The following is an 18393-nucleotide window of genomic DNA, read 5'->3' on the forward strand; positions in this document are numbered from 1 at the left end:
GACTAATTAGCACTTTGCTTATCGTAAGAATTCCATTAATTCAGCAGTTAATTTTTAAATACAGCAAATTGAGAAAAGAGGACTTCTCCTAAGTTTTGCAAAAGAGAAATAAGACTTCTAGCCCACTCTAGGCAGACAACTCAGGCTGGCAAATGAGTGAGGCTCTAGATGCAATACAAGTACATGCATGTACTTCGATTTGTAAGAGCACAGAATTAACTGGAATTCGGTGTCTGTCTGCGTGCAACATCTATGGTTTGTAAATACCTACTCTTTTCCTTTCAGAAAGGGAAAAACAAACAAAATGAACATAATGCATACTTAAATGGGGCTACAAAACTGTTTCTACAATGGTCTGGTCTATTTTGTTAGTTCTAGAATGTTATCTACCTGTACAGATCAGCTCTGGTCTTTTTTAGAAGCATCTGTGTACCTTCTCTTGAATTGCTTGTTGAGAGTCCCTTTGACTATCCTGTTCTACTTCCTGTCTTGCTAATACAAAACCCTTTATCTGAAATCAAACAATATTATTACAAAATTATTTATAGAATGTCATTTCTGAACAGTAACATTGTCAAAATGTCAGGATGTCTGAAGATAAATTGATGCTATTTTGTGTTTTGAGACAAAGAGAAAATAACACTTGAAAAGGAGATATTTTTGTTTATTTTTTTTAGTCTAGCTTGATATATATTGCAAATAGCTTATAAATTATAATTTGCCAGAATAGCAATTTGTGGGGCCAGCCATCCGTGATCTTTTTTAGTTCACAAACACAGCAGAAAATTTGACATTTTTTCTGCTTTCATCCACTGTGCTTTGAAAAGTTTTCATTGAGCTCAGTTTGTTGGACACACCAACAAACTGAGGCTTCTTTACAGTTCTAATATGTTCTGCATTGATACATTTCATTAGACTGCTACAATATGATGCAACACAAAATGATGCAAAGGCATGGAATTTGATTCATTTTGTTTGAGACTTCTAGGTTGAAAACTATTTCGGTACATTGAAGCAAATAAAAAATCCTTGGATGATTACTGGTGCTTACAGGTGATTTGTAGCAGTAGATAATGTAGTCACTAATGTATAGGCCAAATGTAAGTGAAAATTTGTTTTGTTATAACCAATTGTTTGCTTACTTCTCTCATGTTTTTCCATTCAGCCAGGAAGAATTCCTGCTCCCCTGAGCATTTGAACTTTATTTTCCTAAGTTATAGGTGCTTATAACATTTATTTTATTAAATAAGTCATTGCTTCTTAATGGTTTTCTACATAAATTAATCCATATACTTGTATCTTTTAATAAGAAAGAGAACTGTATTTTATGCACCTTCAATATAAGTTTTTCTTCTATATTTTTTCACTCTGTTTTCAGTTGAAAAGGCTCTTACTGTAACAGGCTTTTCCTAGCCAGAGGGTTAATTTCACAATTCAGAGATGCTCTACCCACTCTAATCACTGGTTAACCTTGAAATAACTTCAGGCTTACAGACTTCTCTTTCCATCTGGATGAGCTTTGCTGCTACCAAGGGTCTTGCTGGCAGAAGGCATATTGCACCAAGGCTGTTCTGTGATATGCTAGCAAAGGTTTTCTTTGTAGATTGAATGGTAGCTTACACTTAAAATGTGTGTCTTTCGAGAAAACGACACCATGCAAAGCTGCTCCAAAATCTTCAGCTGAAATAAAAGAAAATAATGATATTAAGAAAATTAGGACTTCAAAGAAAATGAAAGACATTTGCAGCTAATGCCTTGTTTCCTTTATATTTGTTTTTTATATAAGAAATCTTAAGATATTTCATTTTAAAAAAATCTTTTTTAATTCTAAAATTTCATCCAAAAATGTTTTCTTTCCCCTCCTAGCTTTGCACAACTTGTTACACTCTTTCCTCCAGAAAGGTCTTTTTCATCCTTTTTAGTGTTTCTCTTTGAAACCAAGATTTTAAAGTTCACTTTCCTGTGAATCTACTCTGATTTAATAATCAGTGCTTGGATTAAGTCTTCAGAATCTATTTATTGTAGTCTCAGCACCAGACATAATGGGTTTTGCAGCTTTATCAGGAAAAGAAAAATCTCATTCTTTTTAGTTGCAAACTAGAAGAATGGGAAAAATGGAAACAAGACTAGTGAGCTTTGTGAGGCTAAACAGTGTCCACTGAGCCTATAAATTGCAATAGCTGAATGCTAACATAACTTGGCTCCAACTTGCCTAGCCTGCTTAACAGGAATAAGATTCCTCTGAGTTAAACTGGCTTGTTAGAGCAAAGTCTAAGTTTCACTCTCTGACCTCTGAAGAGAGGGAAAATGAAAAGGAAAACATTCTCCTTTGTGAAACAGAGTACTTCCAGTAAAAGAAAGTATTGGATAGATCTTTTAAACCAAATGCTGACTATAGTTTAAAAAGAAAAGTCAAAGGAGTTAAGCAATACTAAACCTGAATGACATAGGAATCAGGACTTTAGATTTACTTTGAAATTTAGCCTGTAATCATATAATATTTTTCAGGGAATACCATTACAGGATTCAGGATTTCCTGTGTTCAGGAAACATTAGGCAAATATGTGAACATGTTTTAAAATCTAGTACATCACATTTTATCATTAATAAAGACAGAAATACATTTGTGTTCATTTATTTATTTTTTAAATCTAAGCAATATGTTTCATGTAGTCATGGAGAATTTTGGAAATGTACTTTTCAGATACATACAGATTTTGGCACACTTTGTTGCTTTGAAAAAACAGAAGAAAAAGTAAACAACCCTTGACTTAGATTTGCAAGATTGGGTTGCAAAAAATTGCATCGTTAGCCATGTTATTTACAAGAGAAAAAACACTTAAAACATTTAGTCATATGCATATTATGGCCTCATTGTGAAGTTTAATTGTGGCTACACATTTCTATGTCCCTGTGAACTAGAAAATACTTTTGTATTATTGATTACAGCTTTATTCTTTTCATCAATTTTGAATCTCCTTAACAGAGTTTAAACAGCTATGTGAGTGCACAGAATTAGTGTTTTTTTTTTTGTTTGTTTGTTTGTTTGTTTTAATATTAGTTGGACAAAGGTAAATATGCTTGGTAAATGGGGAAAAAAAATATTAAAAGGCTAAGGTTTGCCAATTCAGAAAAGTGAGTACGTAGTCCAGAAAAAACATTTCCGTTGTTATAGGTATTCACATCTTTCCTTGGATTTATCTGTACAATTTTGGCATAATGAAGACTCAAAGAAGTTGATATGTGCGCCATAACAACAAATCTTTGGACCTATTGATTAAATAAAACAATGCAGTTAGGCCTGGATTGTAGTCAGTACACTCATTTTGTTATTAGTAGTTTATAGAGTGCTAAAGATACCACATAAATTGCAGCAATAGGAAAAGTATGTCTCCTTTTTCTGTTCAAATATTTAAAATAAATATATCCTATAATAGAAATAGACTTGTAAAAGTGTTTTGCACTTAGCCTGTTCCCAATGCCATTTTTCTGACATGAATTTCTAAAACAGAAAATATTTGAATGATACTTTTCAGTACACAAAATGGATAACATCTCCTTGACCAACTATTGTGCAAAAGAGAAGTTCGAAATTTTTGGGGACAGATTGCTGCATTGAGTAAGTTCACATAGGTTTTTTTTTCATGTTATTGGAGACAACTAGCTCAGTGTATTTTTACACTGAATATCATGGTTTGCAACAAGTTCGGTTTACTCTTGTCATGATCTGAAGGTGGGGGAGTTACCTGGCCTATGGATATATACATATAGCAACAGTGAGGTCATAGGATTTCATAATACACAAAAGACACAAAAGTTTTATTTCTAAAGATTTTGATTTACAGCAGATCACCACAAATCAGCACCAGCAAGCATACTATGATTAATAAGGCAAGCATGTGTACAGATTAACAAGCCATTACAGGAAGCAAATATATCTGACATAGATATTGAGGGAATAGCATTAATTAGTAGTAGCAGTGATTAGAAATAGTAGGAGGGCAATTAGATGTAGTAAAAATAAGTAATAGAGCAGCAAATATAGATTAGTACTGTAGGTTCAACAAACCTATCAAAATAATATGGCATTGAATATACTTACAGATTGCAAACTTATTGATGCTATAACAGCAAATATGCATATGGTAGGTTATACTTATCTATATTATACATATTATATGCATATATACACATTCATAAAGCCAATGGTACCAAATGTATGAGACTGATCCCAGAAGGGAGGTCTAGCCCATTCCAACGTCACAGGAGTCTAGCTGTGAAATCTGATCTCATAGAGACCAACCTCACAGTGTCTAAAACCAATCTCAGAGGAGACCGACCACCCCTAGAAATGGGCCCTGAAAGGAGCCAAAGTAAGGGACAGAGTCTAATTTCAAAGTTGATTTGCCTCATGGGGTGTGTAGCACTGCAGAGTTGACACTGAAGCATCAGCGAGTTAACCCAATGTTCCAGCAAAGCTTCAGCCTGTTTAAGGAGGAGAGAAGGAAAAAAATAAAATAATAATAATAATTAAAAAAAAACAAAAAACACACACAACACAATAGAGAGAAAGGAGTACATGCAAAACAGGAAATTTCTCAGAGAGGGAGACTTTTGTATCACTGAGATGTAAGAGGGTGTAGGACATCATCGCTTCAGGTATAAATGCTGTTAATGTTGGTCTTTATCCTAAGACAGCCAATAGATGATAATGGTCGATATATTCATTTTTGTAAACAAAAACTTCTTCTGTTGATACCACTTTTTCAGGCCAGCTTCTTCTTTCCCAGCGTACTTTTTACTGTCTCAGGTGATATATCCCTTTGTTTCTTGTTTTGTCTTTATCAATGGTACGTACAGGATGCCTCTGGTTCTCTGTTCCAGCGGCACTTCAAGGATGGCCCTGGTTCCTCAGCTGAGTCGCTAGGCCAAAGGCTGAGTTCCCAGGCCTACAGTTTCCAGGCTGTCAGACTTTACTCTTGTCAGTGTTCAGCAACCATTTAATGTCAGTACTTTCTCATTATAGCCATGTTACCTCCTCCTATAATGCAGGTAACCACTTCCATCACCTGTGTTCTCACGTGCAGGTGACTTGAGTGTGTTCAGTGAGTATGTGCAGTTACATGCAGGTGCACTACTAAAGAAAATTTCTCATGTTAACTGGAAAATATGAAATAGGTATACAAACTTCAGCATTTCTGAAGAAATAACTTGTCGGTCATAACATAAAATACTCCTAAATTAGATTAGGAGCACGTGATATGATAGCAGTTACCAGTTGAATGAGGAAAAAGTCTTTGCTGGTTGCCAGGAAACCAACAGGATGTGTGTCAAATATTGAAATAAAATCAAAACAAATGAACAAAAGAGCTGTCAACTTGGGTTGTAGTTTCAGAGTATTCAGAGCGAGTCTTTTAGGAAATGAAATTACTGAGTCTTTGAAAGTTTCTTGTTTTTCTCAATGTGTATTTTACTTCTTTGTTTCTTACGGATGAGTTTTTACTAATAATACTAAGAAAGGAACTTCAGTTCTTCAGCAAGACATGGTCATACTGTTAGAGGTGGGAAAAGTAGAGCTTTTAATAAGTATAAACTTAAAGTTTCTATTTAAATATACCATTAATTTTCAAGTGGAATTTAATTCCATATTTAAGTAAAAAAAGTGTTGTGAAAAAAGTAATATAACTGGAAAATACGGTGTAATAAATATGTGCTCATATAAAAATAAATTCCTTCAGAAACACTGGGGCTTCATTATTCAGAACCTTGTTGTGCAATTGCAAGAATTGTTGTGCAATTAAATTACAAAAGCTTAGATGTTTTGGAAAAAATATCAGACTATTTTTGTAGGAAGTGTGAGGCTGGACATGCTTGTGTGTTTTGAACAAAATCTTACCTAGATCTCATTTTTGATTTAAAATTGTAAAATGATAAATTTCAGCCATTTAAAACTTTTATTTTGTGCTAATAACTTTGAAACAAATGTCTTTTAATTATTTTTGATGCAATTTTGCTAACAAAGCACGGTGGAAATAAGTTAACACATTCAGCATGGTTAAAGCCATGTTAATAATTATTTATTAACATATTTATTCTATAAATATTCACCATCTTTGAGACTAAAATCCTGGTAACATGTTTAAGGTTGATGGGTAAATCTATTTTCTTACACTCGTAGGGGAGGGATTCAAACATTTGCAGGGTAAGGAAACAGAGCTAGAATTAACTGAAGTAAGCCAAATATTCTTATCTGAACTAGAGACAAGTGGGTCAGCCTGAGAGGTAGTGTTGATATCTTTAAGATTAAAAACAGCATCATCCAGGTAGGAGCATCCTGTGCTGTAGGAAACAATTGGTAGGTTATGTAGTGAAGATCTTAGGGGATCATAGTGAAAAACTTGCTGACTATGAATCAGATATGGCATACTCTTTTTGGAAGGGAAAAATTATTTTGAATTATGTCAGTATATGTTATATGTTTTCGATGCAGTTACAGAGATGATGTAATTTAAAAAGTCCTTGGTTTTAGAAAGGTCTAAATTAGAATATTGGAATCCTTTAGACAACACATTTTAAAACGTTAAAAAATGGGAAGAGAAGACTTGGAAGACAACTGAACCAAGGGATGATTACTTTGGTTTGCTTTAAAGATGAAATATATTCTATGTTCATGGGGTTGCAAGCAAGCAGGGAAAAATAGGAGAAGAGGTGGAAGAGGGGGAGATAAATTTATTTGTAGTTGAGGAGATTCAGTCTGTTTCATCTGGGATGAAACTTCCTAATTTTGAAGAGAGTTAAGCTCTGATCCAGGGATTGCAAGGTTCTGGTCACACAGAATCACAGAATCACAGAATTTCTAGGTTGGAAGAGACCTCAAGATCATCGGTCCTCCCTCCTTGTCTCATGGAAGTCTCGTACTTTAGGCTGGTGGTCACCTTGATGGTTACCTAGTCCGGTTGATTAAAGCCAATCTAATTTCAAAGTAACATCACGTTGTAGAGAGTTTTGGTCAGTTGAATTTTTAACATCTCCCAAGATAGATACAAGCTGGCAGAGATCGCATGACCTCTTCTGAGTCATGTTCTGGTGCTTAATCATTGTGAAAAATTCTAGGGGACTTTAAAAACAGGTGGTATAGGAAACTTTATGCAGCATAACTGACTTCATCTCAGAACAGGAAGGAGGAGGAACTAGACTAAGCTTCTTTTGAATCTGTGTCTCTATGATTTATGTGATAAGTAATACTGAAAATAATACATATTTCTACTTTTAATTGCAGCAGGAAAAGAATCAGGAGGGCTCAAGAAGTAAAGGTAAGTACTAATTATTTTCAAAATGTGTTGATTTTTGTATTTATCATAAATCTAACATTCATTGTTGGTCAAAATGTATTTATTTATCTGGACAGACGGACAGATTTTTTGCTGAGTATTTGGTATTTGAAATGACAAAAATATATCCAGGAAAGGAGGATAAAATGTACATATCTAAGCTATTTTTTTTGAAGTCTTTGCTTGAGATGAGCAAGACTGACTGCTGGACTCTGTATGGGGTGAATTGCATCTTCTCACTAAGTTTGTGAACTAGACTACAGAATATTATTATACTTTAATGAAACATCAATACAATCACTTTATCTTGCTATGCAGAAAAATTTGTAATTGGATCTGATTACAATTTACTCATAAATTAATAATGTCCTTAGCAGGATACCTTGCAAAAGTACTGTCATCTATGTTTGTTGCATACAATTGTTTATACTTTGACTATAACTTATTCTGTGCCGCTGGTTAAAAACTATATGAAATAGAATATCCAGGTTATAGAAACAGCCTTGTATCAATAAAATAGTTCCAAAACACAATTAGTGTATTTCATGCTTTTTTTTCTAGTGTAAAACTTTTATGAGAGAGAACACCCAAATCTTTTTATTTAAAGTTTGTTAAGCAAGCAATGAAAGGTGAAATTGCCATTACAGGCAGAGATAGTTGTCTTAATACTGTAGATGCGGGCTATTGTAGGTGCTTTGAAAAGAAAAGCGATGGAACGTAGAAGAGGAAAGAATACCATTTAATGGTTACTTATAGAGGATGGAGTTAAGTGACAAACCTACATCTTTTTGTATTACCTAAGGAAGCAATGTTTAATCTTATCGCCTGTGTTAGCTGTTCTTAATTCACTTATTTATTAGCCACAGTACTCATTAATCTCAATTTCCTTGCTCTCCCTCAAACTAAGGCTATACACCGGCATCTAAAGGCAAGCTAAATCTGTTGGTTGTGTGGAGTTGTGTCAGTATAATTGCATTGTTCATGATGATATAATTTACCTAATAGGAAGGACGATACAGAAATGAGAGATTTTTGAATACTTAATTTTAGAGAGGTAGTAAAATTTTAAGTCTTTACTTACAAAGATACTGAAATCAGACATTTGTTATGGGCATGTATGCTTTCAAAGTTGTGTCACCCATACAGATCCTTTCTCTCCCCCCCGCTGTAGCTAGGTGTGTGGTCATTATGTAGTGAAGAACAATTAAAAGCAGAAACAAGCTAGTGAGCTGGTTAGGAGTGTTCACCATATGCATTAGCTGTTAGTTTAGTTAACTAACCAAATAAACAGTTTTCAAAGGCTTATAAAATATTGCAGGAAACTACAGCCAAAGCAAATCATTGAACTACTTAAAGGGAGATATCCATTATTTCTAAACAGGCAGTGAAGTTGGTACTCAGATGCACAAAATTTGTTGTGATTATATCTGTAACATCTTTTGAGGAAATTTTTAATCTACTGAACTTCCTGCATGTTGTGCATACCCAAGCTGACAATTCAACTTAGAAGATTTCAGTGGTTTTGGAAAAAATATTCCACTGTTCCACACATACATTTATGTTTAAGGTATATTTTTTATTTATTTATTTTTCCTTTTTTGGCCTTCTCTTTTTTACATTCTTTAAATTTCTTATGTGTTGTTTTTTTGTTTTTTTTTTTTTTCCATGTCATTTGCAATTTTTCAAAAAAGTATTCTTATTTTACTTGTCAATTATGGTATATAAGATTTTTTATTTTTTTTTCCTGCTTAAAATACTGGTTTGTTTGGATGAAATTCGGCTAAAATAATATTTTTTCATAAATGTTCCTGTATTGTCAATGACCACTGTCTTTCCTTTACTACTGTACTACCTGTGCAGTACCTGAATATGTTGCGTTGTGTTCTGCACTTGTTCTTGTGAGGCAGGTAAATTTTCCCCTGATTCTCAGGACAGAGTTGCAACTGTATTACTTACACTCTGCATTTTGCAGCTACCATATATGATAAAGGCACAAAATGTTTTCTGCAGATCCTTAAATCGTTTGAAACTTTCAAGCCCGATGTCATTATCTTGATTCAGAGGACAATTACAAGTTCACGTTAAACAGGCCAGCCAAATGAAACCCTGGAGGCTCCTGAGTGTCTCATAACTTCCATTGATATCAGTGTTTCATTATTTAATTTTTATTTAGTACTTCTTTAGGATTGTATTTTTATAAGATAAGAACATTGCAGCAGAATTAAGACATTAGTAACTGGCACCATTCCGTAGCTTTTCACGTATTATAAATACCTAATAATTTTTCATTTTACTTCATCTATTGCTATAAAATAAATCTGATTCCTGTTTATATTTTACTCATTATGCTGTTATTGTTTTGCAGTGTTTGGATTTTGTCCTGACATTTTTCTGACCCACTTGTTTTTCCCATCTGTTACTTCTGCTGTCAACCACTAAGTCAATCACACCAAAATAGAAGCCAGTACTCAAACATGCCCTGTTCTGACACTAATCCCATCTCTCTCTGATCTGTGATATTCTTTTGCTTGTTTCATTTAATGTATAATAGAAATTTCTGTACACTTTTTAAGAAAAGAAGAAACACCACTTTTACATAAAATAATACAGTGCTACTATTTTACAATTTCACTATATGATGCCAAAATTTCTTACACTTTTGAGTGTTTTTCTGTATGAAAATGGTTATCAAATATCAAAATACAAATTAAGTTTTGTAACACAGGCCTTCTGTTTAATTAGGTACATATTTAAAATAACAATAGTGTGAAAAAAGGTTGGTGCTAAAACATTAAAAAAGTTTCTCCAACCATGCATTTAATATGAATATAAAATATACTATTTTAAAGTATATAGATACAATAAAACAAAAGTGTAATCTTAAAATGTGTTTACATACTTAACACACGAGCTGTAGATATAAAAAGAATATAAAAAGAATTTGGTCTGTATAACCTATTTACACATTCACATCTTCACGACTTAAATCATGCTTTCTTATTTAGCATACATTAATAACACCCCCCCAAAAGCAAACAAACAAACAAAAACAACAGAAAGCAGTTTTGAGAGGCTGAGAGTGAGAATAAGGCCATAATTTTTCTGATATTGAACAGTGATAACAATACTTCACCCAACTTGTCTAACTTTGCGTATTTATTTTAGCAACTTTTTTTTTTAGAACTTACTGAAAGGTATATATAAATTTTTTCAGCAAAGATCTGGAAAACAAACACTTTTCATAACATTTCCAAATGATCATGGTACAGGGATTGAAAATAGATAATCCTTTAAGGTCCCATCCTACCCAAACCATTCTAATATTCTATGTTATATGGAAGTAAATAATTTGTATGATATTTACTTGTATGGCTGTAGTTTATTTTAGTGACTCTTTAGAGTCTGACTGCATAGAATACTGTTCACATTTTTGCAAGCTACTATTGATCTGAGTTTTGAACACCATTAAAATCCCAAACTAAACAGGAGAACATTGACCACATTTTAATTGCAACCAAGGTTTCTAGTTGTATTGAATCCTTCTAACTTTATGCTAACCTTAGTAGTAGGAATGTAAAGTTGTTGACTCACAGATTAATTTCAAAAATTTAATTATTATTATGAACATATTGCCAGGCTTTTCTGATATCATTAACAAACATCTGTTCCTTTTATTATCTTAAGCTACCAAAAATAAAGACCATATGAGCATCACTTGCCCATCTTACTTGCCTTTTGCTCCTTAAAAAGGTAACACGCATGCTTGTGGGTTTCCAGATGAGTATAATAGTCTTTTCTACACCCAGATAAAATTTAGATAAGAAGGAGTGAGAAAAAGCTTAATACTGTTCAAAACTGAAAGAATTTAAGGGACAAAATCAGTAAGACCTTAATTAAATCAATAGCTTTAAAAAGTGACAAATTATCTCAAGATGCTTTCAAATGCCAGCGGGTGAGCAAACTGTTATGTCTATCCTGCAATATGGCTGTCTGGTATTGCTTTTGATACCGAAGAGAGCTATGTATGTTCTGATGAGAATATATGGCATCAGCATCTTATGTCATGTTAAACCAATTAACTACGGCAAAAAATTCACTTCATTACTTTCTCTAAGGTATCCAATGACTCGTTATGTCTGCTTGATCACACTATTCTAAATTCATATTTCAACAGCCTTTTGTTATGTGAGTATGGTGAGAATCTGAACTGCAGTCCTCCTGGACTGAATTGATTCATGTTTTCATTTGTTACACTGGAGCAATCCTTCTCTGGTAGACTAAAATGTATCATAAAAATTTATAGTATTTTAGAGAGTATGTGTAAGGCAAGTCAGTAAATATATGTCCAAGACTGTTCTTTCTATTGGCATGCAGCTGCTAAATATTTTTTCTAATATTTTATCGTTGTGTTCCAACTTACCTGAATGAATAAACTTTTAAGAGGTGGTCTGAGGATTCTTTAAACTCAGTATAGCCAATACTGTCCCGTTTATCCTATTCCATTCTCCTCCAGTGCCTAATCAGCTCAAACACAAATCTCTGTTGACTCTTAAGAATTGCCATAAGAAAGGCAGCTCCATTTTCCTTTCAGAAAATTATCCATTCCTCTCCTACATATATATATATTTCTTTAATATGGAATGGCTTTCATGTGATTAATCTCTCTAATAGCACTCTTTATAATGGTCTGAACCAGGTCAGTTGGGTCAGTCACACATAGAAAGGAAACAAAATTCTACCTGTGAAAATAATTTTAATGCAACAATTAATCTTACTATTTTTTTAATAGTCCTGAAGCTCATTTTGAGGAAGTAAAATGGTCAAGTGTCAGTTCAATATGTTTTGACAACAGAATTCCATTAGTTTAAGCAAAATTATGCAATCATAAAACTTCATAAAGTGCTGATTTTCTTCTGCTTTTCAACTTTTACTGTCTTCTCATCTGAGTCAGTATAAATCCAAATAGTATCTTTGAAAACACCGTAATTACTCAAATTTTGAAAGTATACATTAAGAGCAAGGTCTGTGCTTTATTATCCAACTTCTTTAGGTTTTCCTATTTATGTTAAATGATTAATTGATGAAGCTGAATTCCAGTTTTGAGGTAATGCAATATTCTTGTCTTTTTTTTTCCTTTTTTTTTTTCTTTAATTCTTCCATGCCCTTCTGAAATTTAAGATACATTATGTTAATTTTTTTAATCTATTTCAGAGTAGACATTCACCATATGACTAGAGAAAACATGCTTATCAGTATTCATGAAGTTTCTATAGTGCACAAACAATTCATTTTAACAGATAGAGCAGGAAAAAGACTGAACACCAGGAAAGAAAAAAGTCTTGAATACTCAATGGAACATAGATTCATTCCTATCAAGGATCTACTATTTTTAGAGAAGTTGATCAAACATAGAGGTACAGTTTGATGAACACTGATTTTTATTTTTTTTTTCATGTAAATTTTGTTTAGATGCTTCCATGTAAAAGTAGCTACTGATTAATTTTAACACTATTGAAAATGTTTTTGAGAGTTTCTTGTGCTGTTTCTGGTAGGCCAAGGAGAGAAAATGAACAACAAAACATTATTTTCTTTATATTAGTCTATCCTTTAATTATTATTGATACTGAATTTGTAAACTTAAAATTTCTGCTAAAAGCTTTGCAATTTATTAAGATTCTTTTATGTGCTTAATCCTAGTCTGTATTTACCTTTAAGGAAGAAATGGTCTAAAGTATATTTATTTTCAAGAAATAGTATCTTTACTTTTCCTCTTTTTCCTTGAAAGAGGTATACAAACCACAATTGGCTTCTGAAGGATTTTGAAGTAGCTCTTGAGCGCTGAAGACCTGTACTAAATTCAGAGAGAATGCAGTGCAATGATAAAGTATTCTTGGACTCTGTACTATTCATAATAAAACATTAGTGCAGTGTTTGCAGGGGATACATGTCAAGTTGCTCATATGTAGTGAATACTCGTTTGATTACACTAACAGCAAAAAGTCTTAAGAATGTAAAAGGGACTGATGCCCATGAAGCTGAGAGCTCTCCTGGCTTTGATGTGTTCAGGTACAGTATTTAGTATTAATATTACTATTTTAACATAGTAATATTATTATTACTAATTAATATTAATATTAATATTTAACATAGTAATATTGTTTTAACATAGTAATATTACTATTGTATATAGTGTATATATATAATATTACTATTTTAACATAATTAACATTACTATTACTAAATTACTATTAATATAGTATTTAATATAATGTAATAGTGAAAGAATCAATGTTATAATTTTGGGGAAAGCAACTTTATTGTTTGTTATTATTCCCTTTATGTAACCCGTGCTTTATCAGAACATCTGAGAGTAGTCTTAGGAGTTTATCTAAAATAGTGTGCTATGATACCTTGTTACTGAGGAGAAAGGAGTCTATTATATTTATATTACTGAGAAAGATAAACAGAGAGATCCTTTTAAAAAATCCACCTGCATCTTAAAAGGCTATAAGCATGCATTTTTAGATGTAGACTTAGAAAACAATATTGACAATAGTCCTATTAGACTGTTCGTACTGGAATGTTTAAAAGAGAGGAATGGTTGTCCTTACAGAAAAAGTCAAGTCCAAGAGGAGAACATAATATTCAAAAGTAACATACTGTTACTACGGAAATGTTTTTAATTGACATTGTTCTACATTGTGTACACAACTGTAAATAGCTGTTTGCTTCTCTTTTTAATTCAAGTAACATGCCACTTTTTTATTGTATACTTATAACACAAGTTTAATAGCTATCAACATAACTTGCAGATTGCTTTTCTGTGCTGTTTACAGACCATGAAACTTCTCTTTTAAGAACAGTTTTGCAGGAAAACAAACAAACAAACAATAGATTTATGTTAAACAGGAGAAATTTCCTTACTCATAACATCTTAAAAAAAACAGAATTACTTTTTGTTTTCATCATGAATTCTTTAGAATGCTATCGATTATATTGGGAACATATATATATATAATATATATATATATTTATTTATTTTATATCGCCTATCTCTTGCAGTCAATTTAAAGAACAATCAGGACTCATGTAACCCTGAAATTGGAGTGTGGTGAATGGAGTGTGGAGTGTGGTTTCCTCCCCCCTCTTCAGGTCTTTCCCATAATTGCAGCACTGTATATTACTCAGATGCCAGTTGAAACAATTGCATAATTCATGTTTTGTTTTACTCTTTGCATAGCAAGGGTTAATGCATTTCATTATCCATTAAGGTCATGTTCCAGTTTACCTCAAGCACACTCTTTTGCCACTGCTTCAGACACTAGAACACGATTAACAGAGTCAGATCCTGTTAACGTTTACATCATAACTGGAAGCAGATATTATAGTGATGTGCAAATTAAAACGGGTAAAATGCCTGCCAATAACAATTATGTTGGGGCAGTATTAAATTTCTCATTTGTTTTCAAGGTCAGATTAATAAAGCTGCATGGCACATTATCATAAAGGGTGGACTCAGCTGCCTGTTTTGATTATGCTTGAAAGTCTAGTGTTTCTAAGGAGACTTTGCAAGGAATGAATGCATCTATTTTAGCTAGTGGTTTACATGTGGGTAATTATTAGACCATTTTCTGGAAAGATCCAAACCAATTGCCTTTCTACTTTCCAATTTACAAAGGTAAAAATAAGTTTCTTTAATAAATTCATTTTAATTTTTAATCCTTACATTTTAAATAGTTCCTCAAGTACCTGAACAGGTAATTCCATAGATACACCAGCTGTAAACGAAACAGTTCTAAATGTTAAAAATAAACCTCTCCAAATCTAGAGTTATAAGACTTACTGTAACTTTGTCCTTTGCTTTTTTCCCCTTTCCTTTTCTCTCAATTCAGAACTACTTGTAAGAATCTTATTAAAAGAAATTGTATTTTCTTCCCAGATGAACAACAACAGTATCCTCCTGTATTGTCCCCATAGCAGAAATATGAAAAAATGTTTTCTGTAATTATTCCCACTGTGAAGAACATTGGTATCTTTAGGAAAAATGTTAGTTGTATGGGCATCTACTGTACAGACAGTAAAGTATCAGATAGGCAGATAGCTAATGATCTACTACACTGCTATAGAAATAAGCAAAAACCCATGGGTATTACACAAATTAACATTACTCTTAATATTACAGATATAGTCCATATTCAGAGCTTAAAAAAGCTCTACTGTGATATTTATGTATTTATTTATTTATTTTAAACTAAGGCATGTTGTGAGGTAGCCAGCAATTTTTTTCCACAGAAAATCTGCACTGGAACTGGTTACCATTTATACACAACTTCCTAAGGAAATAATTTCAGTACAAAGGGACATTAATGGGCTTTAAATGAGGCAATTTTATCTTGTGAAGATGTACTTTTTGGACCATGTAGGTGTTGGCTAGCCGTAGATATTCCACAGATTAAAACTAGAAGCAGTTAAACTATTTAAAGTTTAATTTAATTAAGACACTGGATAAGTAGTTTATACCTTAACATTTAATTCTCTCTTGTCAAACTAAAAATTGTGTTTACATTGTAGCTATGTAATCAATTAGTAGAAGAAGATGGAGCACCTCTGATTATGCAGTTGCATACATATTTAATAAATCAAACTATCCTTTTCTCCTTTCTATCTGTCTTTGTATCCTAATCATCAGAATTCTGGGCATTTTTGAAAATATCTTTTAAAAAGTTTGTTAAAATGTAAACATGAGTTAGATATTGCCAAAAAAAAAAAAAAGCATTTGTTGTTGTTTTAAATCCACATTTAAAAAAAAAAAATCACAGCATAGTTTGAAGGAAAACAATGCTTTGACAAGAAGTAGCTAGTGGAGGTATTAAGTTATAGATCTGTATATATTGCTGAAATAATTGAATGATTTTCAGGTTTATACTGAATATGAGATGAGACAAATTTCAAGGAACTAGAGTAACTTTAAGAGATAGGAGAGTAATAGAATGTATTTTATATGACAGTATTTAAACGTCAGCTAACTTGCTGTATCCATGTCTGAACGTTCATGTTTCAGGCTAAATTTAATATGGAATAGATGCAGAGAAGGGCTACTGCAATGATCAGTGTTTTGTATGTGAAAACTTATCTTGTTTTGCCTAAGAGAATGTATGACAAAGTTACACGTTTCTTTCCCACCTCTGCTCTCTTTTGTACAAGCAAATTTTCGATTTTTTTTTTTTCATACCAGCCATTCATATTTTTGATGATTATACAGAAAGCTGTATTCTCAGGAGAGAACAGGCTATTTTGGCTATTTTGTTTAGGGCTTTATTTATGTGTAGGGCTTCAAAACACAACCTACCCCAAACGTAGGCTATGCCTTTGAACCTCCAAAGCTTTTAGAGATCAAGTATCTCTAAAAGATCAAGTGAAATCACTTCTAGCTTTTGCTGTAGCCATAGGACACACGGTCTTCAGTTTTAGAGTCCAAGGAGGAATGGACTTTATAGGATAAGAGGAAATCAAGAACAAGCCTTACCAAATTTTATTTTCCTCAAATACTGAAAGAAGAGCCATGTATTATGTGAATGGCAACCAATTGTCACTTTTGACCTGCAGAGCTACAAGTGGAGTTATTTGGCAGTTTAGGCATCAGTTATTGATCAAAAACTTTATCAGTATTGCCAGCCTAGGACAGATTTTTGTCCATATACCTCATAGAATTGTCTTGCATGGGGATGAGTTAAAAAGCAAACCCATGACTGACAAAGTGCTAGTTGGTCCTTGGTTAAATAATCTAAAAAATTTGGCAGAAATTATTACACATCTAAATACTATGCTATAAGCAATGTTTTCTGTCTTCAAAAATAGTACAAGGCTTTCTTTTCTTCATGCTTGCTGGACTTTGTAGCATATAGAATCTAGTTATGCATGCTGTCCACTGGCTAAAATCTTTTATTTTTGTAGCAGTTTGCTTCCTGTCTAGACTTAGTTTAAGTATAGGCTTAGATCACCATACTGGCAGAGTCTCAATGCAGAAGCTTGCAGTAATGTTCAAATTACTTTCAATTCAAATTATAAACAAAGAACACAGATACAATTGTGAATACTGGCCCACTAGAAATAATCAGTCAAATCTTGATGTTTTTATTCTCTTTAAAAAACATAAAAATCAGTGATGGCATTGCTTGAATAGAAATTTATGAAGAAGTTTTATTATGGTTCTAAAATAAATAAATCTCAGAATATTCAGGCAAACATTTTCCTTAGCTTTATAAAATCCTACATAGAACTGATTGAATGAAGGCTCTCAGGAGGAAGGGACGAATAAAGAATTTTAGCAAATAGGAAGACATACAAAAATCCCATTTGTATGGAACCGAGGATCCAATTAGCACACATTGATTCTTCCTCATAAAATGTGAAAGCTGTGTTTTTGTAGCTTTAAGGATAATTGCACACTAAAAATGCACTTCAAATGGGAAAAAAACAACCACAAAAAAAAATAAAATAATATTCTGTTATAATTTCTATGCCCAAAGGATCATTTATGCAGCTTGCACTCTGATCTAATTAGCAGTAACCTGACCTTCTTCCCTCAGAAACAGTGAAAAATCTTGTTACTATTTATAATTGTCATTGATGTCTCAAAATAAAAGCAGCATGCAGAGTTGTAAGAATGATTAGTGAAATTAGATTTGCAGAAGTCACACAGTGTCATAAAATGTAAAGAGAATGTATTTATGTTCCTTAAACAGTCTTTCTAGGGCTGTTCAGTATGTTTCTTTATAAATAGGTATGAACAAATTTATAGAAGTATGTGTGTATATGTTCAGTGACATAAACACACACAATGTCAGAACTAAACCATAAATAGATGGTGGTTTGGGTTTTAGGTTTTTTGCTTTGCTGTTTTTTTTGTTTGTTTGTTTTGTTTTGTTTTTGTTTGTTTTTTTCAAATTTAGCAGGGAATTAGCATGAAGAATGAATTTAGACTCCCACTTGTTCACAATAAGGACTGGTACCATTACTGTGCTTTTGAACATATTATGTCATTTACTGCAAGCGTATTAAA

The 18393-nt window shown here is 32.6% G+C and overlaps 1 protein-coding gene across 2 annotated transcripts in view; it reads left to right on the forward strand.

The window, feature by feature from the left end:
• FSTL5 (follistatin like 5) overlaps positions 1-18393 on the forward strand; it is a 318901-nt gene that overhangs the window by 70938 nt on the left and 229570 nt on the right. For both annotated transcript variants that reach the window (XM_032187504.1, XM_032187505.1), the window contains exon 3: positions 7280-7313. In XM_032187504.1, coding sequence (XP_032043395.1) covers positions 7280-7313 — 34 coding nt within the window. The remainder of the gene's footprint in view (positions 1-7279; positions 7314-18393) is intronic.

Source organism: Aythya fuligula, chromosome 4, assembly GCF_009819795.1.
Source record: "Aythya fuligula isolate bAytFul2 chromosome 4, bAytFul2.pri, whole genome shotgun sequence".
NCBI lineage: Eukaryota > Metazoa > Chordata > Aves > Anseriformes > Anatidae > Aythya > Aythya fuligula.